The sequence below is a fragment of the Trachypithecus francoisi genome, unplaced genomic scaffold, assembly GCF_009764315.1.
Source record: "Trachypithecus francoisi isolate TF-2019V2 unplaced genomic scaffold, Tfra_2.0 Lachesis_group2, whole genome shotgun sequence".
Classification (NCBI taxonomy): domain Eukaryota; kingdom Metazoa; phylum Chordata; class Mammalia; order Primates; family Cercopithecidae; genus Trachypithecus; species Trachypithecus francoisi.
The window spans coordinates 7,576,509-7,600,193 of record NW_022681465.1 but is presented as its reverse complement, the minus strand read 5'-3'; the positions used below and the strand labels follow the sequence as shown (position 1 = coordinate 7,600,193).

Sequence of the window (23,685 nt, the reverse complement as noted above, 5' to 3'; positions counted from 1 at the left end):
TAAAGTATTTTTCCCTGAAAGCATTCTCTAGAGACACCCAAATGAAAAGCAGACCACTAGATACATTCAACATGCTTGCCTGCTTTCCAGGGAGCTGAGTCACCAATTATCTGCGTCACACACTGTGTCCTAATCTGAATTACACTTCAACATTGACTTCTGGAGAGCTCTTTCCAAAACAACTGTGTCAAAAGGGAGAATGGATGGAAAACACACTTTAATTCTGGAGCAAACCATAGAAGAAAGAAGACAGGAAAATAAAAGATGCAGGCGCTGTAAATCAAAGTACATAAAACTTTTAATGAATTAACTTTACAAAAGACAAATGGCATCAAAACATCAGACGAGTTTGGTACAAAACTGGTCCTAGGCTGTGAAGACTAACTCTGGTGACGGATGGCAACGTGCTGCTGGCATGAGACACATGGAGCAGAGGGACGAGAGCCGTGGGTCCCAACGGGGGCCCTTGGACACCACTGGCAATGAGACAATGGGTGAGCACAGACTCCACGTGAGGGACAGAATCAACTTATTCACGAATACTGTGTGTTTGAATATCAGACGAGCAGATGCGGTTGGCGAGCTACCGTATTTTCCAGAAAAGAACATGCACCAGAAGATAATATACACCCCCTAGTTTTATTGCCTTAAGAATGTGTGTGTGTTTCACCTCTCTCCTCTTTGTTAGTTCTCTCAATGCTTTTCTTCTATCACGCACGCTCCTTTTCCCTTTTGCTTAGGAGCAAGCACAGTGCAAGTGGCAGAACGATCTGGGCACACGTCAGACACCAAACGGTATGCCACTGGGTCACGGGAACGAGTCTGCGGAGGCTCCATAGGACAGACAGAGCACGCACATCAAAAACAAGGGACAGAAGTTGCAGTCAGAAAGTGTGTGATACCTTCCTGAAAATACAGTCTTCTTGCCAAAATGAAGGGGACTCTTCAGGATGCCACATTGCTCTGGGAAAGGGACCTTGACATTTCTGTGTTTACAAAGTACGTCTTCAGGTCCCCCTTTCCTTTCACGTTGATTATTCCTCGACAGGTGCACGTGTATCCGAGGGTCTGCAGGACGAGGCTTGTCTCCTCCGTGACCTGGAAGGCACAGGAACACGGGAAAACGGGCTTAGTTAGGACCTACATTGATACAGCCCATCTGACTCAAGGATGAAGAGCCAAAGAAAGGCACCGCGCTCTTCAACCCTGGAATTCCACTCCTGAGAAGTCAGTAGAACAGTGAGAGTAATCCATAAGAAAGAAAGGCTGTCAAGGACAATGCTGTTTAATTCAGCACAGATAGTGAAAAACTGGAAACAACCTCAAATTCAAGTAACGCCAGGAAACTATGGTGCTCGATGATGCTATCGTGGATGAGACAATATCGAACCATTTCACCCAGAAAAGGAATTGAGCCTGGATCCAGGCTAGGCTTTCAACCACATGATGTTATATATTCACATTGAAGAGACCGGGAAAAAACAGAGTAAACCAAAACAGGTTGGAGTGGTGGGATTCTGGATGATGTTTATAAATTGTCATGAATGTCCTTTCATGAAATAATAAACATGAACACTCAATTTCAGTGTCGATGGGAGGAACACCCTGAGAAGGAGCATTCTCAGCTCCCGCAAGGGGTCGCGTCCGTCAGGTTTGATGCCTGTGAGTGAAGGGGTAAAACTGGGAGAACTGTGGGAATTTGCGCCGGTGTCCGCACGAGCATGACGCTCCCAGTCGAGTCTCAAAGGTCTCCTCACTTCACTGCATTGAAACGGGGGGCTAAGGAGGGCAGCCCCTCTTGCAGGCTGCCGGCTTGACAGGATCACTTATTTCCTGCCATTGCACCGACAGGCGAGGGCCCCGGCTGCCGAACCATGTCCAGGCCCTGCCGGTTGGATGGCAGTGAACTTGCTGGTTCCGACGGCTTCCTCCTCAGCGGAGATGCACTGTCCCGTACTGAGCCCTGCGCTCTCTCAGCTTCGGCGTGTGCTGCGCCTTCCCTAGGACAGCCTGTCTGGGACTGCAGGCCCACGCCTGCCTGCCTGTGCTTGGGCTGCCTGAGTGTGGAGGAGCTGCAAAAGCAGAGAACCAGTGAGGCACACAGGTGTGGTCTGAGGGCGAGGCCTCAGCGTCTGAGGCCGGGGAAGACCCCTCTGTTGGCTACCTGGTCCTCCACCCAGTCTCCCCTAGGTGGTGTCTGAGTTTGGACAGAAAGCCCTGGTAATGCTGCTTTGGAAACATAAGGCACAAAGGAGCAATCTCCTCCCACTTCATCTGAGAAGGCACCTGGCATGGCTGTAACAAGGGCACCTGTGAGACCTTGGCCACCTCCAGCACTGGAGTGACAAATCTGTGCCAGGTGGGCATGGCAGAGCTGGGCAGCTTGCAACCCACACAGCAGTGTTATGGCACACAGCAGTATTGTTATGGCACAGGGCACCGTTGTTCTGGCACATAGCGGTGTTACGGCACACAGCAGTGTCGTTATGGCACACGGCAGCGTTGTTATGGCACATGGCAGTGTTGTTATGGCACACGGCAGCGTTGTTATGGCACATGGCAGTGTTGTTATGGCACACGGCAGCATTGTTGTGGCACGCAGCAGCATTGTTACGGCACACAGCAGTGTTGTTATGGCACATGGCACCGTTGTTATATCACATAGCAGTGTCGTTATGGCACACAACAGTGTTATGGCACACAGCAGCGTTGTCATGGCACACGGCAGCATTGTTATGGCACACGGCAGTGTTGTCATGGCACATGGTAGCATTGTCGTGGCACACAGCAGTGTTGTTATGGCACAGGGTACCGTTGTTCTGGCACATAGCGGTGTTACGGCACACAGCAGTGTTGTTATGGCACACGGCAGCGTTGTTGTGGCACACAGCTGCATTGTTACGGCACACAGCAGTGTTGTTATGGCACAGGGCACCGTTGTTGTATCATGTAGCAGTGTCGTTATGGCACACAACAGTGTTATGGCACACAGCAGTGTTGTCATGGCACACGGCAGCATTGTTACGGCACACGGCAGTGTTGTCATGGCACATGGTAGCATTGTCGTGGCACACGGCAGTGTTGTTATGGCAAACAGTAGTGTTTTTATGGGACAAGCAGCATTGTCGTGGCACACAGCAGTGTTGTGATGGCACACAGGGGTGTTATGGCACAATTTGGTAGTGGTGTGGCCTGGGGAAGGTGCAAAGGTGGGGCCGTGTCAACAGCAAAGCTCCAGCCTCCTTGGGCTTGGAGACTGAGAGGGGCCTTGAGGGCAGATGCCGCTGTGGGGGCAGAGGCAGAAGTACAAGGAAACCATGAGGGGCTGTGTTCATGAGAGCCCAGGACAGCATCCAGGGACTCCCAGAACCAGGGCGAATCCTCCATGCACAGGTGTCAAGGACTGGCTATGGAAGAATCATCCACCTTTCTGCAATGTCATGGAAGGACAGCCCCTAGCACAAGGCCCACGTGTGGGTCCTCGGGACCCTGATGAGCAGAGCGGAAAGGAAAGGGAGGCACAGGTGCCAGATGCCCATGTCCTGCTGCTCTGGTCCAGCCCAAACCCTGGTAGGAGGACAGGAACCCAGGGCGTGCTTTGTGTGTTGGATAAGAACCGAAAGAAGATGAAGAAAACCAAGAAACTCAGGTTTGCAAATTCTGCGGTTATCGGACGAGTGACCTTCCATCTAGAGAACAAACCAATCTTTTGGTGCTTTGGGGTTAACTGTTGAGGTATTTCCTGGCGCTAATGTCACTGGCATTTTAAAACTATCTACTGGTGTTCATCATGCCAGACCACCCGCCGATCAGCGCCGCATGATTAACGGGAAACCGGGAGGAAGAAGCTGTCCATCTCGAGGCACGCTGGTTTCTATGCCTCCAGGCCTAGAAGAGGCCCGCAGGGTTGCTAAGTGGGCTTGCTCTGCTGTTCTCGGGGTTTCCAGGCTAGCAAGCATGCTGGGAGTTAAATACCCTTTAATAAAAAGAACCTGTTCCTCAGGCCTAGGAGAAGCTTATTAATGGTCTGGGCATCGTTTTTTCTTTTCCTGGCATCTCACCACTATTTTTTGCACATAAATGGAAAAGAGAGCTTACTGGAGTGAGGAAGCAAGCCACACCTTCGGATTTAAAAACCCACCCAAGGCCGGGCGCGGTGGCTCAAGCCTGTAATCCCAGCACTTTGGGAGGCCAAGATGGGCGGATCACGAGGTCAGGAGATCGAGACCATCCTGGCTAACATGGTAAAACCCCATCTCTACTAAAAATGCAAAAACTAGCCGGGCGAGGTGGCGGGCGCCGGTAGTCCCAGCTACTCAGGAGGCTGAGGCAGGAGAATAGCGTAAACCCGCGAGGCGGAGCTTGCAGTGAGCTGAGATCTGGCCACTGCACTCCAGTCCGGGCGACAGAGCGAGACTCCGCCTCAAAAAAAAAAAAAAAAAAAAACCCACCCAAATGCAGCCCTTCCAGCTCCCGTGCTAGGGAAGCACACGCAGGTCTACAAACATGGCTCCCTACCGACAGGCAGGAACCTGTCTTCCTTCCCTCCAGGGATCAGAGGCAACGGAGCCGGTGCAGGTGGCTGACCTGCCCTGAGTCACATGGAGCTTTATGAAGCCCAATAGCCTCTTCGAGACACACACGAGCTCAAACTCATTTCAAACATCAACCTCTAGCAGATTTACGATCTCCAGGAGGCAGCACTCTCCATGACCTGCCTCACTTAAATTGCTTTTGATACTTTTCCCAAGTACTTGAAAGCTTCTTGGGGAGCTGGAAAGCATATTAAAAACTGCCACAAATCTTTGGACTATTCCGGGTGTTGTGTTGGGGACATGGGCTGGCCTGCAGGTGGGAAAGTGAGTCCTTGGTAGGGGCAGGCCTCTCTTCCCTGCCAAGAGAAGAACTGGGGTTGTCCAGGATTGCGGGAGCATCCCTGGGCATCAGAAGTGGCTAGCGATGTTTATGCAGAAAGTCCTGGAAGCCTTGGTACCATCAGGAAATGATTAGACTAGGCTGCCAAAACACCCCACGATTCTTGTTTTAGCTGGGCAAGTGAGCAGTCTCCACAGCGCGTGGGAGGAGCACAGGACGTGGGTACGGAATATTCCGTCACCGTCAACCTGGGCTGAACCACTGCTCTTTTGTAGCTTGGGGGATAGTTTCAGCGTCATCAACTGAGCAGTTGCATGAGATTAGACTAGTTTCAGCATAGCTTTAATAACAGATTTTTTTTCTATTATCTTTTCATGATTTTAAAATACTTTTAAAAATATGATATTATTAGTGCTATTGTAACATAGTTACTTTAACCACAATTATAATTAATTTAATGAGCAATGGAAATAGTCATACAAAATAATTTTAGTTTTCTCCAACCACTGCTTTTCATTTGTCAGGCCTTCCTTTCTCCCCCTTGGGTGGATTTCAGCACTGCCATTGATATCAACCTTCTATTTCATCTCTGACCTCTCCTCAGCCTACCACTTCCCCTCATCCCAATTCAGCTTGAGAGAAGAAGGTGGGGGGTTGTGTCTGGTTTTGGATGCATGATCCCTCTCGCTTGCAAAGTCCTGTTCAAGGTATTGGCACCAGGAGAAGTAATAAAGGTGGAAGAGGGCACCACTCCCGTACCGAATGCTCAGGGCTGTTGTGCCATCATGCTGGTTGCTGCTGGATCATTTATTTCCACAAATGCAATAGCCTTTATATTGTTAGAATTTTGTTGTTGTTAACAGTCAATGCAGAAACTGACATTTCCCCAAAAATTGTTCGCCAAAAGATTTAAGTAAATGTCAAGGTTTACTTTTTTCCTTTGTTTTAATATATTAGTATCCTTATTATACTTATGTATGGATCCCAAGAGAATAGACATGGTTGATGAAGGCAGTGCAGACTGCACACTGCATTACCTGTATTTTGTCCAGGACTCCAGTGCTGTCCATCCTACTGGCCACATTGACGGTGTTGCCCCAGATATCATATTGTGGCTTCTGAGCTCCAATCACACCAGCTATCACAGGTCCATGGTTAATGCCTGTGCCACATCAGAGATGAGTTAGCAAGATTCATCTTACAGCCACTGTCTTTTTTTTTTTTTTTTTTGAGATGGGGTCTTACTCTGTCACCCAGTCTGAAGTGCAGTGGAGCAATCTTGGCTGACTGCAACCTTCACCTCCCAGGTTCAAGCGATCCTCCCACCTCAGCCTCCCGAGTAGCTGGGGCTATAGGCACACACCACCACACCTGGCTATTTTTTTGTATTTTTTGGTAGAGACAGAGTTTTGCCACGTTGCCCAGGCTGGTCTCAAACTCCTGAGCTCAGGAGATTCACCTGTCTTGCCCTCCCAAAGTGTTGGTATTACAGGAATGAGCCATCACGCCCGGCCATGGCTACTGTCTAAACAGGATGGTTTCATAGGACCATTCTTGAATCATCGTTATTAAACAAACATGAGCCCAACTCATGAAATTCTAAAGCAAAGAAAAATAATTCCTCTTATTTTACCTACTCAAAAATGTTAAAATATCTGTCCTCTTTTATCTTCTAGACCTTGATTCATGTTTACATGACCATTTATCATTTTGCATAAGATAAAATGTGTATGCTTTAAAAAACTAAAGGATTACAGGTACAGTGGCTCACACCTGTAATCCCAGCACTTTGGGAGGCTAAGGCAGGTGGACTGAGATCAGGAGTTTGAGATCAGTCTGGGCAACATAGTGAAATTCCATTTCTACCAAATATATATATAAATTAGCCAGGTATGGTGGCGCATGGCACATGGCTGTAGACCCAGCTACTCAGGAGGCTGAGGCAGGAGGATCCCTTGAGCCTGGGAGGTGGAGGTTGCAGTGAGCTCAGATAACATCACTTCACTCCAGCCTAAGCAAAAGTGGGAGACCCTGTCTCAACAACAACAACAACAACAACAACAACAAAAAGACATCAAAACTAAACATAATACAGTGGTTTTTCTGTGTTGCTATACAGTTTTAGGCAAGAGATGATTACTATACTATTTCCCAAGAGTTTTAGAGTAAATGTTGATTTTGAAGCAAACGTTTTTATTTTAAATGGCTGCACTACATGGATGTATGCCACTGGCTATTCTGCCACTGTTGGACTTTAGGGTTCGCCCTGATTCTGTGCTGAAAGAACAAGCACAACTACCCCCGCAGCCACACCAGCAGGGCACTTTCCACTCCCCCGTGCTGTTCTCAGTGCTTTCCAGATACATGCGCTCCTCTCATTCTCAGGGCATTCAGGCCAGGAGGCTGAGGGAGTGGCCTCACACAGGGAGCAGGTGGCAGACACAGGCCCCAAAGGCAGGTGGGTGGCTCTATGGAGTCTTCTCCAGAGGCCCCGACTCCCCCAACTCCACAGCAGGCTCTGGGCACATGGCTGTCCCCCACCTTTAGGCTCGTTGCCTTGGATAGCATCCCCACTGGCGAGCCTGCTGAATTCAGGAAGAACACGTTTTCGTGTTTGTGGTGATGACTGTCATTTCTAAACCACTTTCCAAAGGACTATCCCAAATGTGCACTGCTGCTGGCGAGGAATCCCATCTATGTCAGCATTAAGAAAGAATCCTGACGTTGTGTGAGAATGAGATTTTGATGGGATACAAATCTGGGGAAATTGTTCTCATGGGAAGATGACTGGCACTTAGGGGAAAAGTTGAGGGTAGAACAGAGAAGACTGAGGGGGTCCCTGAGCACCTCCCACTTGGAGGAAATGCCAGGGCCATCAGCGGGAGAGCAACCGAGCTCTCCCACAGGAAGGGGGAGGGACACACAGCCAGGCTCCAGGCGAGCCTTGGAAAGCCTGTCAGTTTTTGCTGCTTGGGTTCTTGGCCCCCTTGAGGCTGGGCTTGACTGCTCAGCGTTCATCAGAGTGAGGAATGTCAGTGCCGGGTGACATAAGCCTGCTCACGCACTGTGTTCTCTAAGGAAACTTAACCACCAGGTTGCTGGAGCCATGCTTGAAGCCAGCTCTCTTCAGCCCAGCTGGCCCAGTTCTTGTCCAAGGTTTCCTGGACCCTGGGGTATCTAGGCATTAGATACCAAATACACATACACACACACACACACACACAAACACACACACATATATATACATGTATAAATTAGCCAGGTGTGGTGGCACAAGGTGCATGGCTGTAGTCCCAGCTACTCAGGAGGCTGAGACAGGAGGATCTCTTGAGCCTGGGAGGTGGAGGTTGAGGAAGCGTTTCTTCCCCAGGTGAGCAGGTGCCCTGGGCTATTGCTAACTACGGAGGTGACAGACGCTGTGCGGATCTCCCCCTTTTAATAACTGCAATTATAAAACCACAGCGATTCCATGTCTACGTCTGAGCTTTGTCCCTGTGTGGAAGGTGGACATGGCTTCTGCTGTCAGGAGCTGAAGCTTTTCAAAAGATGAATCAACTTCTCTAATCAAGAAGAAGCCGGGGTTCTTTCCCAGCTCCAGTTTAACAGGCAGGATGGCTCCTTGTCCCATGAACTCCAAATGCGCAGACGGCGGATGTTCTGGGAGTCAGGGGAAGGAGGACCATAGATATAGAAATAGGGATACTGACACTAATTGATTCTTCCCCTCTATTTTCTCCTGGGTCCAGGACCCCCACCTTCCTGCATTAGTTGGACTATAGATTGATGAGGGTATTTCTGGAGACTTAATTTCTGACTGCTGAACTGCTTAGTCTGCTACAGCTGATTGCAGATCTTAGGCAAAGCTTTCCCTTATTTATTTATTTATTTATTTATTTATTAAAAAAAATTTTTTTTTGAGACGGAATCTTGCTCTGTCACCCAGGCTGGAGTGCGGTGGCACGATCTCGGCTCATTTCAAGTTCCACCTCCTAGGTTCACGCCATTCTCCTGCCTCAGCCTCCAGAGTAGCTGGGACTACAGGCGCCCGCCACCATGCCACTATTTTTTTTTTTTTTTTTTCTGTAGAGACAGGGTTTCACTGTGTTAGCCAGGATGGTCTCGATCTCCTGACTCTGTGATTCGCCTGCCTTGGCATCCCAAAGTGCTGGGATTACAGGAGTGAGCCACCGCACTCGGCCAAAGCTTCCCCTTTGCAATGGAAAGTTAGGTCAGGAAACAGCCCCAATACTGTTCCAAATAGTACCTTTGCAGGTACAAAAGAGGTAAGAAATAAATTCTCCTTTGATGTTGTGGTGTACTCAGGAAAACACACTTCTGGTTTAGGCATCTCAAATAATTTATTCCAGCTCTGGCACAGGTCAGAGCACCCAGGGGTCAGCCGCTGGACCCTGGCCTGCAGTTCCAGCACTGCATCTGACAGTTCAGCTTTTCTTCTGGCCACTGCTCATCCCTGCTTGGTCAGCAGCTCTGCAGGTGGGGAAGAGCCTGGACTGATTATTGCTCGCAACAGGGCCATCTCTAGTTAGTGCGGGGGTGTGCTTGATTTGTGGTTCCAACCGATTCTACAGCTTGATATGCTGAAAAGGATGCTAGGAGGGAATTCACCTCATTATTTGTCCCATCGCTTTTGTTGGCAATATTTTTCTGCGTTGCTATCCCTGAACTACCTCTGGATGTCTTGGTGCGTGGAGGTAGAGCAGGGAAGCCCCCTCCTGGGAGAGACTGAGGGTGGGGGGAAAGAGAGACTCAAAGGCCAATGAAACGTTGAGTTCAGGCTTCCTTAGAAATCTAACAAGGCTGATATATGGGGTTGAGGGTATAGAGCTTATCAGTTATTGGACAATCAGGGTAAAGTAGGCATTGAATGTTAATCAACACCACTTGACGGAGGTCCATTCAAGAGTTCACGTGAATCTGAACAATATCACTGAAGTCTAGACCAGGAAAATGGCACTTTGGATGTAGTACATGTAACTGGCAAATAGTCGTTCTGGTCCCATGCTGCAGTGCAGGGCAATATTATTGTGGTCTCTGTAAGTTTGATAATAGAAGAGGTCATTCTCCCATTGTGATAGTTAATACTAAATGTCAAATTGACTGGATTGACAGATGCAAACTATTGATCTTGACTGTGTTTGTGAGGGTGCAGACAAAGGAGATTAACATTTGAGTCAGTGAATTGAGAAAGGCAGACCCATCCTCAATCTGAGTGGGCACCATCTAATCAGCTGCCAGCGTGGCCAGAATAAAAGCAGGCAGTCCTGGCTGACACGGTGAAACCCCATCTCTACTAAGAATACAAAACATTAGCCGGGTGTGGTGGCGGGCACCTGTAGTCCCTGCTACTCGGGAGGCTGAGGCAGGAGAATGGTGTGAACCCGGGAAGGCAAGTTTGCAGTGAACTGAGATCGGCGCCACCACACTCCAGCCTGGGTGACAGAGCAAGACTCCATCTCAGGAAAAAAAAAAAAAAAAGAAGCAGGCAGAAGAACGTGGAGAGACTAGACTGGCCTAGCCTTCCAGCCTGCATCTTTCTCCTGGGCTGGATGCTTCCTGTCCTCCAGCACCAGACTCCAAGTTCTTCAGCTTTGGGACTCGGACGGGCTTCCTTGCTCCTCAGCTTGCAGATGGCCTAATGTGGGACCTCGCCTTGTGATTGTGTGAGTTAATACTCCTTAATAAACTTTCCTTTATATATACATCTAACCTATTATATATACATCTATCCTATTGTTTCTGTCCCTCTAGATAACCCTGACTAATACGTTCATGTAATACATTTTGTTTTTTTTTTTAAAGAGGCATAGTAGCAAAATTTGAGGAGCCCATTTTCCAAGCTGTCAAAACAGTGTAGAGTCTCTGGGGTCAAAGGGACATGCCCATGTTTGGTGTGGTCATCTCATCTTTGTGTAAGGTGGCGCCCCCGATAGGGGTTTATGATGCACAGAAGTGAGAAAGTAGAAAGAAAAGTATGGCATTTTGGGAGGCCGAGGTGGGCAGATCACTTGAAGTCAGGAGTGAGAGACCAGCCTGGCCAACATGGTGAAACCCCATCTCTACTTAAAATACAAACATAAGCTGGGTGTGGTGGCACAGGACTGTAATCCCAGATAGTTGGGAGACCGAGGCAGGAGAATTGCTTGAACCCAGGAAGTGGAAGTTGCAGCAAGCTGAGATCGTGCCACTGCACAGCAGCCTGGGTGGCAGAGCAAGACTGTCTCAAAAAAAAAAAAAAAAAAAAGGAAAATAGGAGTAAACACTGACAACTAATAGTACAAGCAGAGAGAAACACATCTCATTTGTGAAAGAGATGTAACATATTTTGGATTTAAATGAAATTCAGGACATACCCATAGCAAAAGAAGAAGATGGCTTTAAATATTTAGATTTCTTTTTAAAGTTGAAATTTGTATGTAAGAGAGTGTTAAAAACCATTCAGATGGAGTTTGTTGCCTGAACTGCTCTTATATAAACTGACTCTCAGAAGCAGCAAAATGTGTTGCCAAGAAAACCATAAAACGGTCAAGGAAGCTCTTAGAAATCTGAATGGTTGCAAGTAACTGTACACACATCGCAACCCAGCTGTGTGTTGACTTGAGGACTTAAAACACACATTTAAAAAAATAACAATTTGTAAAAGGCAAGTAACGAAACATGCTAAAAAAAAATCAACTTAAAGTCTGTTAAAAACTTAGAAATCTGGAAGCCTCTGTTTTCAACCAAGCAAAGGTTACTTTTTTTTTTTTTTTTTTTTTTGTGACAGGGTCTCTCTCCGTCACCCAGACTGGATTGCAGTGGCACCATTATGGCTTGCTACAGCCTCAACCTCCTGGGTTCAATAAATCCTCCTGCGTCAGCCTTCCAAGTAGCTGGGACCACAGGCGTGCACCACCAAGCTCAACTAATTTATTTTTTGTAGAGATGGGGTCTCATCATGTTGCCCAGACTGGTTTCAAACTCCTGGATTCAAGTGATCTTCCCACCTCGGCCTCCAAAAGTGCTGGGATTATAGGCATGAGCCACCGCACCAGGCCTAAAGGTTATTTTTAAAAACAATATTATAAAGAAAGCTGGATTTTTTTTGGTTTCCTCTAGGATTTGAACACAATCTGAAAAGCTGTCACTGTTTCAGAACCTACCACACATTTGGTGGTCTTACAACTTGTGGCCCCAGGAAGGTGGGACTGTATTGCAACTATTCTAAGACCTACTTTTTTTAAAAAAAAAACATGTTTACATCTCTGAAATATGGATGAATCTTATCGTTAGTGGCAGGTCCCAGTTTCATTGGCAACGGCTGATAAAATAATGTAGCTGCTCTCTGTGGATGTCTCACAGTGAATGAGCAATGCATGACAGCTCGAGGCTGTGTGTGCTGTGCTTGTGGACGGGACCTTGGCTGAGTGCCGGCAGCCTAGGTCCAATCAAACGGGTGCTCTTTCTAATTTGTCCAAAAGGGTCCTTCCTTCTGTCATCCAGTCTTGCAACGGGATGCATTTGTAATTGTTCTACTCCAACACTGAAAGGATCATCAATGTCGCCTATGACTTACTCCTTATTCCACATCTTTGCCACAACTGAAACCGAGACCTCTTTGCAGAACGTACCTACTCGCAATTTGAAGTCGTTGAAGGAGTGCTTGTTGATGGCATCCAGCTTTGCTACCAGGGCAAAGGCAAACTCCACCATGGTGCCAATGTGCATATATTGCCGCTCGGGCTCCTGAGAACAAACACACACAGGCGGACGGAAGTTAGAGCATCACAGCTGGAAACTTCCCCTTCATCCCAAACCTGAGCTTTAGGCCGAAAGGAATGCTGGCAAATTCTAATGCCACAAGGCACTGCAGACATTCTGTAAGAATCCAATCCCATCTCAAGGAAGCACTGTGTGGCCAAGGTGAGACACGAGCTGCTAGAAGACACTGACTTCCGGGTCTCAGGCCCCCTCAGGCCAAAAGCATCATGTGGGCTAAGGCTGACCAGGGGGAACCTATATTGTATTAGTCCAAAAATCACCAAGGGAAGCTGGCTTTGAGGAGGGGCTGGTGCCTTCTTCCCTCTTTTCCCCTCCACAGCTGGCCTTTGCCTGTCTCTGCTGGGCTCTGGCTCTGGTGGCCTGACTGCTAGGGGGTGCCTGCTCCTTGTCCTTGGGCTGCCAGTGGGGATCGCCCAGTGGGAGATGCTGTGGAAAAAGAGAGTGGGGAGGAGGCTTGGGGCCTCGTTCCTCCTCTTCCCTGCTCACCGCATACTTTCCACAGGGGTCAGAATTCTTCACGGAGGACAAGGGCTACTGCCCCGGGTGGCAGCTACTGTCTCTGCACTGCAGCTCTCTCTAGTTCTGGGAACATTCCCCTCCTTTTGCCCTCTTAGGCCTTGAAATGGAGGATTTTAAGCTGAATTGTGTCCCTCCAAGTTCATATGTTAAAGTCCTAACCCCAGTCTCTCAGGATATGACCGTATTTGGAGACAGGGTCTTTAAAGAGGTGATAAAGATAAAATGAGCTTATATGGGTGGGCCCTAATCCAATATGACCGGTGTTCTTTTAAGAAGAGGCAGTCAGGACCCAGTCACCCACAAAGTGAAGGCCGTGTGAAGACACAAGGAGAAGAAGGAAAGAGGCCCGACAGGGGGAGAAGAGAGGCCTCAGGAGAGACCAACCTTGTTGACAACTTGATCTTTGGTTTCCAGTCTCCAGAACAGGGAGGCAATTAACTTCTGTGGTTTAAGTATCCTGTCTGCAGTACTTTGTTATGGCAGCCCTAGTAAACTAATATGGAGGGTAACAATTTCCTCATTTACTTGTCCTCGAGGGCTGTGTCACCCCATGAGGACAAGGGAATCACAGAGCTGAAGGAGAGAAGTCCTGAAGATTTCCCAGTGGGAAGAAGTGACCATTTCTTTGCAGATTTCCTATGAATTTCTGTTTATCATTCCTGTTACCTGTTTATATTTAACTTGTAGCACTTACTATATTTATATTTTGAATTTCACCTTTTAAAAGTTTCTATTTTTTGTACATTATTAGTATATGCATAGAATTCATTTAATTCATTTAAATGTCGTGAAGGTTCCTGCTCCCCCAATACTTAATGATTCTGTGCACCAAATGGTGTGGAGAAGGGTTTCTGTTCCAGCCTGCCTGGTGAGCTGCTGGGCCTTCGAGGTTTCACTGACATGCGGTCCCAGGCCTGCGGGGCATGGCTGCTTGGCCGAATGGACATCCGTGTTAGCTCAGAAGCCAGGGCCGTGTGTCTTTTCAAGTCGGCATCCCTCATTGGTTGGTGAGCTCCACCAGGGTAGAGACCTTGCTCTATTAATCTGTGTCTCCACAGCAGAATAAAGTCCCTGACAAAGAAGAAGAACTCAATAAATGTTTATTGAATGACTATACTTAGGTTGGCAGTAGGATCACCAAGAGGAAATGGCTGGGCAGAATGCAGACAGGGACTCATTAAGCTTTGGCGGAAGGTCAAAGCTGACCACTGTGCATTTGAAGAGCACGCGCCTAGGAAGGATCATGAATGTGCCTACTACAGCAGGTGGAGGCTCCATGGGAAGAAAGGAGAATAGGATAGTAGAGGGTTGAGCTGGGAATATGCCCTCGGCTAGGCCATGGGTTCAGGGGAGGGAAGCCAGTAAGGCACACTGGAAAACAGTTGAGAGAAGACCAGGAGAAACGGAACATGGGGCTGTCCTGGACCTTAGGCAGTGACTTCTGAGATGAGCATTGCATCCCAAAGGGAGCTAAATCAGAGATGAAGAAAGGTCTGGGGATAAAGAGGAGCCACCTGCTGGCCTTGGGGGAGCATCCTCTATGGAAAGTGAAGAGAAAGCCCAACTCTCAGAGACTCAGAAGGGATGGGTGAGAAGATAGATGGAGACTGTAGACATAAGCACCTATTCAAGGTGACAGCAAGGTAGAGAAAAGCTACTCCCAAGGTGGTAGCTGAAGGGGAGAGGAAAATGAAGAAGGGGTTATTCATCTGCTCTACACAGAGTTTAGTAAGCAGCGTGCGGGGGATTGCACTAACACAGGGTTTCTCAACCCTGGCACCATGGACACTTGAACTGGGTTGAACTGAGTTATTCTCTATTCTGCGGGCTGTCCTGCATATCACAGTGTGTTTAACACCATCCCTGGCTTCTGCTTACTGGATGTCAGGGGCATCCTTCATCTCTCATTGTGACAACCAGAAATGTCTCTACTGGCAATGACAATGCTCCGGGGGGTTGGGGGGGGGAATAAAATTGCTTCCAGTTGAGAATCACTGCACTGAACAGTATAAATATGAATGGAGAAGAAGAATTAAATCTCTGGTCAAGAGAGAAAGCCATCTTCCTATCCTCAGGTGAATTATATCATTCCAGAAAAAGTCAAGGGAAATAGAACTATTGCAGTAAATTCTCAACTTAGAGTAATGAGAGAAAAAACATATAACTACAAAACTGGAGCTATAAAGTTGACTGTCAGCTAACTTTGGTGGAATTTCAGAATGTCATTTCTTAAGAACAGTTAGTCTTTTCTATCGTAGCTCACTAGTATTTTTTTGTCTCGTGACTTATGGGGAAAACCTGATTTGGAGGCTTGTGCAGTCAGTTGGAAAACATCTTCCTCCTTAACAGGAAGCACAAGCTGTTAAATCAATGAGCAAAATCTTGTGTAGTAAAAATTACAACTGTCCAAGTAAGGAGGACATATTTGCCATGGGAGAAATGATTTTGCTTTTTACCAAACCAAGGTGCAGCAAACAAGCTCTGCTCCTTGAGAAACTATTGCCCAATCTGTTTTCACACAGATGGTTTAAATTGGAGGTTTTAAGTGACCTCAGTAATAAAAGAAGAGATTGAGTTCTGGGAATGAAGTTTAATTCAACATCAATAACTCATTTGGGCTTAGCAAACCCTAGAAAAAATTATGTTCAGTCTCTAGAAGAACTCAATTCATTTCAACAAATCTTCGTAAGTGTGCTCTTGATAAATATCTGACGGCAGTATGAAGCAGTTCTTTCTCCTGTGATCTGAATAATTTATGTTACATATTCCCAGATATTTAATGGGCTTCCAGCTACAGAGAGAGACTACTCGGTTCCCTGAAACACATTTTATAAACTAGTTGTTTTGGAAGTTTCACCAGCAAGGAACATGGCTTAAAGTAGATGCATGTTTACCAAGACGATTTTATAACCCAAGTGTCTGTTTGGTAATAATCGAGGTAATCTTTCAGGCTGAAATAAATGTAACTTTCCTCTTCTGTACTCTCTTCTCCCTCTTCCTTCCATAAATATTCACTGAGCATTTGTTATGTGCCTGGCCCTGTGTTCTGTGCTGAAAAACTTCTGGTGTTCAAGTTCCCCTGTATCTGATTTGGAAGGGAACTGGCGATTGTTCTCTAAGGGGCATTTTGTTCTCCTGACAGGCTTCTAGGATATCTCATCACACTTCTCAGCTTTTATGCTCAGACTTCTCCCAGCTGAGCATAAAAACTGCATGCTGTGATAATCAGCTTACCTGGGAGAGGGTTGCTAATGGAATATTGCCTGTGTCAGGCAAAAATAGGTTCAGCTCCGGTTTCTGCAATCGTTAGCTGTGCGGCCTTGGTAGAATCATTTAACTTCTCTGGGCCTCAGTTTTCCTCACCTGTTAAATGGGACAATAATGCCCTACTTTTTTTTTTTTTTTCTTTTGTGAGATGGAGTCTTGCTCTGTCGCCCAGGCTGGAGTGCCCTGGCACCATCTTGGCTCACTGCAACCTTTGCCTCCCAGGCTCAAGCTACTCTCCTGCCTCAGCCTCCCAAGTAGCTGGGACTACAGTTGTGCGCCCACCACACCCAGTTAATTTTTTTGTGTTTTTAGTACAGACAGGGTTTCACCATGTTGGCCAGGTAGGTCTTGCACTCCTGAGCTCAGGTGATCCACCTGCCTTGGCTTCTCAAAGTGCTGGGATTACAGGCACAAGCCACTGCACCCAGCCAACTCCCTATCTCATTGGGTTTCAGTTAAGATTGAATGAATGGATACAAGCAATGCATTCAGTCTGCATCCCTGGGTCTTGGGTCTTAGTCTCCTTCATGATAGTGTAGAGATACCTGTCACTCTGCTTGACATGACAGCCATCTAGGAGGAAGATACTAGTATTGTTTTATGGCTAAGTGTGGTACTTTTCCCTCTTATGTATAGCTTTAACAACGACCAATTGGCCTGACCTTTTAAGTCTCTTTGAGATTCTCTGTATGTATAGTGAAGAGGGACAGTTCATTTTCTTTCAGCTTTGAGTTTCCTGCTAACAGCATGAAAGCAGAAGGAAATTTCTCTCTTCTTCTGACACATCATGACAGCTTTGGTGTTGCACAAAAATATACAGACTTAGGATGTTTTGCTTTTCATTTCCACAGAGACCTAAGCTATTCTTGATTCTTACCAGCGAAGGGAACTGGGGCTATTAGTTTTAATGGACCCCTTAACTACTATGACACTGGTAAGGATGGTCTCTGAATGACTCCTAACTTCCTCTCTGGTCCATTTGACAGGATCCCTCTTATCTTCCCAGACTGTCTGTGCCTACCTCACACCCTGGCTTGGATTCAGTGGTCGGTAGAAAATGAGAGCACCTCAGGGAGTGTGCTCAGGGAATGAATGAAAGCCCATTTCCAGTTTAATATTTCCTTTCTTGACAAATGCCTGATTCTTCTAAAAACGTCAATCAGTTCTTACATGTAATGCAACCGTTTAGCCACATTGTTGACTTAAGCAAAAAATTGGAATGGATCATTTCATTAAAAAGTACAAATGAGGCAAAACAGAGCCAGGCACAAAAGCTCTGCCTCACTAGGTGCTAATATACTTCTATGCACTTGTTTCTCCATGGGTAAGTATGTTGTTACTGCAAACAGAACATGCAGAGGTAATTACAAATAAAGGCTAAATTTCAAAAGGCTATTACCCAGATAATTGGCCTCTTTTTGGATTTAAGAAAAAGACATTAATCCTTGGGTTACCCTATATATTTTGTAAACTGAATATCTTTTGTTGCCAGACTAAAGATTTGGCTAAACAATCAATAGAAAGTATTTTGTTTGTAACTAGAGAAGCAAAGATTTAAGCCCATTTTGGGCCGGTTACAAAAGGTCAAAATGACATTCATTTCTTATACAAGTAACTAATATTAGCATGAATATTTATCAGGTATGTTATTTGCCCCAAATCAATTGTAATGAACTTTCATTTCAGATTACATTCATTGCACTTCAAAATATTTCTAGGATGCCCTTGTAAAGAATCTAATTAAGTGCTCTAATCACAAATAGCACATACAGTACTGAGAGAATTTCCCAACATGGATATGATGACATATCATATTTCAATGTCCTAAAACCCTTATCTCTGTTCTATTTGAGGCAGCAATGGTAGCAATATGCAAAACATGGTTCAACCACAACTATATTATTATTACTGTTAGCATTTTTATTCCTTACTATGCCCATGAAGTCGATCAAGTATTTTGCATACTAAATATAGTCTTCCCAACAGCCTCATGCAACGGGCGTGATCACCATTTCATGCATAAGGTAAAAGAAGTGCAGAACACTTAGCTATAATATTAATTAATGAGCAGTTTCATTTGACAGTCATGCTCTTTCAACTCTACCCTGAAAACAGTCATGTGTTAACAACAATGGCTGGGTTTGAAGTCAGTAAGTCATTCAAGGATGACTAAGAAGTTGAGTTTCATTGCTGGGGCAGCTGAAGGTGGAGGAATGGGGCTCCTGGGAAGGGATTTGCTAAAGGGCTGGGAGCAGCGATGAGTGAATAGGGTAGATACAAATGTAGAGATGCAGGGATGCTCAGGAAAGGGTGGGGGCTGGTGGAGGGGCAGGTGAGCCAAGGACGACAGGAGGCAGCGCCAGAGACTGCTGTGCGGAGCTCTGGACAGACAGATACACCCAGAATGCCCAGGTCTGAGCCCTATTCTATGGCTGCTTGTTTTCCCTAGGACATGCCTCAGTTTCTCCATCTTTCAAATGGGCAAAGAGTTTTACTACTTACCTCTAAGCTTGTTGTAAGGGCTCAGGAGCCATTCAGTAAAGGTTCAGTAAAAGTTCAACAAGGTCAGCGAAATAAATCATAGGGTTTGCACTGGAAGTGGAAGGATTGTAAAACAGAGTGAAGGAAGCTACACACTGTCTGGGAGATGGAGTGGGCACAGGTGCAATCACTCCTTGAACAAACACGGGTGATTACTTAAAGGCCCTGCTGGGGACTTTGAAGGCCACTGCATAAGACACGGTACCTGCTATAGTCTGGATGGTGACTAAGAAACATACACACACTTCCAGGAAAGTTGAAAATAACAGGTAGCAAACAGTGAGGAAAGGAAATAAGATCTGGACCCAGACAGCCAGGTGAGGCAAAGCTCCCCAGGTCGGGGCACAGGAAAGCCTTCTGTGAAAGTTGGAGCCTTGGCATTCTCATGAATGAGATTCTGAATGGCTCCTTGATCAGGTGGGGCATCTTCTGTGAGCATCAGAATCACCTGGGTAAACTAGTGGAAACAGGGGTCCCCAGCCCACCCCAGAGACACAGCAGGCTTGGGATTGTCCCTGGAAACCACTATAACAATCACCACAGGTGGTGCTGCTACAGGTCATGGGTGCACCGTACCTGGAGAGGATGTGGATAGAACCCAGGTTGGTCTGCACAAAAGCACATGTGTGTTTGAGGGCTGGTGTAGAGACTGTAGGGAGAAGTAGGGGATGGGTCGGGGCAGTGGGCTGGGGCAAAGGATTGGTGCTCTGTTTCCAAAGTGGGGAGGACAAGAAGAGAATGGCAGTAGTGTTAGAAAGCAGAGTGTCTATAGGAAGCTGGAAGTGATCCAAGTCTGCCCAATGGTCAAGACAGTGGATAGAGGTTTTGGTGGAGATCAAACGTGCAGACGGGATGGATTAAGTCTTAGGAGAGGTCCCTGACAAAGAGGGGTTGGGGAAAGAATATTACAATGTCCCACAGAGAGGGACCATAGGCTGGGGCCAGACAATGGAAGGGCTCAAAAGCCAAGGGAGGATTACTGGGCAAAGGCAACGGCCACCCACAGACAGGACGTCACCCAGGACGAATTCTCAGAGAATGTGATTGGATGGGAATTTTGGAATCTGGAAGTGTCTTTTTTTTTGGTCAATGAGAGTAGAATTCCTGATGGCACTGGTGAGGCAGGATTGTGGAGGTGTAGAGAGAAAGTAGAAGGTGAAAGGTAAAGGCAGTGGATACAAACTCTTAGTCTATAAAGTGTGGCTGCAGAAAGGAAAAGACCTGGATACTTTTCTTGAAGATCCAGGAGACTGGGTCTGACGGAGGCAGAGTTAGGGTCAGGAAGAACAGGCAGACTCTAGGCTGTAGAGTAATGGGCTGTACAGTGACATTGAATGTGGAACAGGTCTTCACCTGGTAGTGCCTCGAAAGATCTCCCACTCTGAGGCCCTGCCAAAGGATTGGTAGTTGGCTGTCCGAGAGCAAAGGGCTGGAGTGGATGTGATCAGGTGAAGTGCTCCTGACGGCCCTCACTAGATGAGCTGGGGGAGCCTCCAAGTCATAGCTGGATAAGGGGGAGGTAAGTGAGGCATTCACCTCAGGGGTGAAACTTCAGAAGGTGCAAAAAGCTCAGTAATCATGAGAAATAATATCCTAGTGCAATATTTTTAAAAACCAAAATCAATGCAGAAAAATTCAAGATGAACTAAAACAATGAAAGTTTAAATAAAGATACTGCTGTGAACAGGATTGTGTCCTCCCTAAAGTTTATATGTTGAAGTGCTGACCTCCCAGGTGACTATACTGAAGAGAGGGCTTTGTAAGAAGGTAATTACGGTCAACTAAGATGATAAGGGTGGAGCTCCGATCCAACAGAACTCGTGCCTTCTTTAAAGTGGAAGAGAAACCAGCTCTCTCTCTGTCTCTCTCCCCTCCATGGGAGGCCTAAGAGAAGTGAGAAAGCTACTGTTTCTAAGACAGAAGAGAAGCCCTCAGCAGACACCTAATCAGCCAGCACCTCAGTCTTGAATTTCCCAGCCTTCAGAACTGTGAGAAATAAATTTCTGTCGTTTAAGCCACCCAGCCTGTGGTATTCTGCCTGGCAGGCCAAGCAGACTAAGACAGATAGGTCCCGACAGTGTTGTGCTGAGCATCTTAGAGCCTGAGGCAATAAGAAAAATGCCTGTCTCTATACATGTTTTAATGCTATATTTTTTAAATGGTCAATGTTTTCCAGAACATTAAAGGCACTGGAGAAGCATATATTTGTTTCCATGAAAGCCAGGAAAGTAAAATTGTAATTAGTTCTGGTTTGGATTATAAATATAATATTTAAAAGTAAAAGAATGTTGTACATTTTAATATCTTGATTTTACTTTTTTTTTTTCAATTTTTTTAACACTTTAATGTTCTGGAAAAAACCCTAATCATTAAAAATCTACAGCACCATGCAGAGGGTACAGCAGTTTTCCTTTGGCCACAGGCCCCATGACGGCTTGAGAAGGTGTTGCTCAGAATCCAAAGGCTAAGTAAGTTCTTCTGGGGTCTGTTTCATTGTTTGTTTCTTTTATTTTCTTTATTACTGAAGTAATGCATACTCATTAAAAAATAATAATCTGAGGGCCACCACCTGAAGAGGAGAACCAATGGAATACATATCACTCCAAGTAACTGGAAGAACGCTAGGGTTCCATCTTGAGTCAGACGTCTATCCACATTCTACTCTTTGCCCATGAATGCATGAATGTTAAGTGGGAAACTAGGACCCTCTCCTGATATTCCTGGAAGAGGGAGCTCTGTTATGGTGCCTGCTGCCTCTCTCCCCGCTCTCACTCTTCCCATGGGAGGTGGGTATGGGAGAGGGACTCATACACCATGCTCAGCCCTTCTTCTCTTTGGGAACCTGCCTGTCCACAGAAAGTGTGTTCTGTTTTTCTGTGGTCTGCCCAGCAGAGGGCAGGCTCCACAGCAAAGGCCACTGTCCTGAGGGGAAACGGATCTTTTTAACAGGCTCCTACTGATATTCCAACAAGTTACACAAGCATGTCTATGTACATGCTCTCTCTCTCTCTCTCTCTCTCTCACACACACACACACACACACAAAATCTTGAAAACCTTAGTTGATTGAAGATATTCAATTTTGCCCAAATGACCTTTTCAATGAAATTTCCATGTGGCCAACTTGTTTTTTGACCACATTATTTTATTTTAATTCATTTTTTAGATGGGGTGTCACTCTGTCACACAGGCTGGAGTGCAGTGGTGCGATCTCAGTTCACTGCAACCTCCACCTCCCGGGCTCAATCATCCTCCCATCTCAGCCTCCCGAGTAACAGGGACCACAGGTGCATGCTACCTACCACACCTGGCTAAGTTTTTTGTTGGTAAAGATGAGGTTTCACTATGTTGTTCAGGTTGATCTCGAACTCCTGAGCTCAAGAGATCCACCCGCCTCGGCCTCCCAAAGCGCTGGGATTACAGATGTGAGCCACCACACACGGCCTTGACTACATTCTTTTAAATCAAAAGACCTGGATCCATCCTTACAGAGTCTCCTTTAAACAACTAGCTTTCATCTTCTACTTCATTGTGTATTTATCTGTATTAACAAGCAGCTACTGATGGGTTTTTCTTCTCCTGTTGGGCAGCAGAAGGAGTTCTGTGAACAGATCCTCTGGCGCTAAGTCTGGAATTTTCATCTTCTCTCATAGGACCTTGACCCTGAGCTTTAGGTTGTACATAATACACAGTTCTTGGGGCATTTCATGGCTGTTTTGGTCCCGGGGTGGTTTGTGGATGGGGCTGAGGCTCACCTGTGCCATTAAGTGTTCAACACATCTTACCTGGGCGTGCTCCTGGCTGGGCACAGCGCTCAGACCTGTTGCTGCCATGTATGTGCTGCCAATGGTCTTAATCTTTTCAACGCCACTGAATTTTGGCTTGGACAGAAGCTGTGAAGCAATGACAGCCATCCAGTTACTCAGCTGGACGCTGACCTGAAGTTGAGCACTTTATAGAGACATTCTCAAATGCTGGCTCACAGTAATGCCATGACTTGTTTCAACCCCTGCGTATGCACCCTTGGGCCCTGAGCTTTTCCAGGAATGAAAACTTCATGGATTTCATATAGCGCATGTCCTTGGAGGACATTACAGCATAGTGATTGACTTCCAAGGAACGTGAATTACCGTGCAAACTTTGCTAGTGAAGGAACCCAGATGAATTATGATGCAAATGACAATGGGCTTGAAATACATTTCCTGACTATGCATTTGAAAGGCATACATTTAAAATTATGATATGGTGAGTGAGCTCTTTCTTGCATGGTCAGAATGATTTATGATCAATTATTAGTGCTGAGGATTGGCCTTTGCCCTCTGAGTGCTTGAGGTGGATGGAATAAAGCTCTAGAATGGTTGTTATCAGCCCTAGCCCTAATATATATATGAGGAAGAGAAACCAGCTCTCTCTCTCTCTTTCTCCCCTCCATGGGAGGCCTAAGAGAAGTGAGAAGGCTGCTGTTTGTAAGACAGAAGAGGAGACATATGATATATATATATATACACACACACATATAAATACATATATAAATATATATATTTGAGACAGAGTCTTGCTCTGTCACCCCAGCTGGAGTGCAGTGGTGTGATCATAGCTCAGTGCAGCCTCCATCTTCCAGGCTCAAGTGAACCTCCTGCTTCAGATTCCCGAGTAGCCAAGATCACAGGCATACACTACCATGTGCAGCTAATTTAAATTTTTT

General features: G+C 46.3%; 1 protein-coding gene across 3 annotated transcripts in view; it reads right to left on the bottom strand.

Annotated features, from left to right (window-relative positions):
- Positions 1-280: 280 nt before the first annotated feature.
- Positions 281-23,685, bottom strand: part of ADCY2 (adenylate cyclase 2) — a 432,701-nt gene continuing 409,296 nt past the window's right edge. For all 3 annotated transcript variants that reach the window (XM_033178771.1, XM_033178769.1, XM_033178770.1), the window contains 4 exons: positions 22,766-22,873; positions 12,504-12,618; positions 5,913-6,037; positions 281-1,098 (listed from right to left, as the gene is read on the bottom strand). In XM_033178771.1, coding sequence (XP_033034662.1) covers positions 946-1,098; positions 5,913-6,037; positions 12,504-12,618; positions 22,766-22,873 — 501 coding nt within the window. In that variant the 3' untranslated portion in view covers positions 281-945. The remainder of the gene's footprint in view (positions 1,099-5,912; positions 6,038-12,503; positions 12,619-22,765; positions 22,874-23,685) is intronic.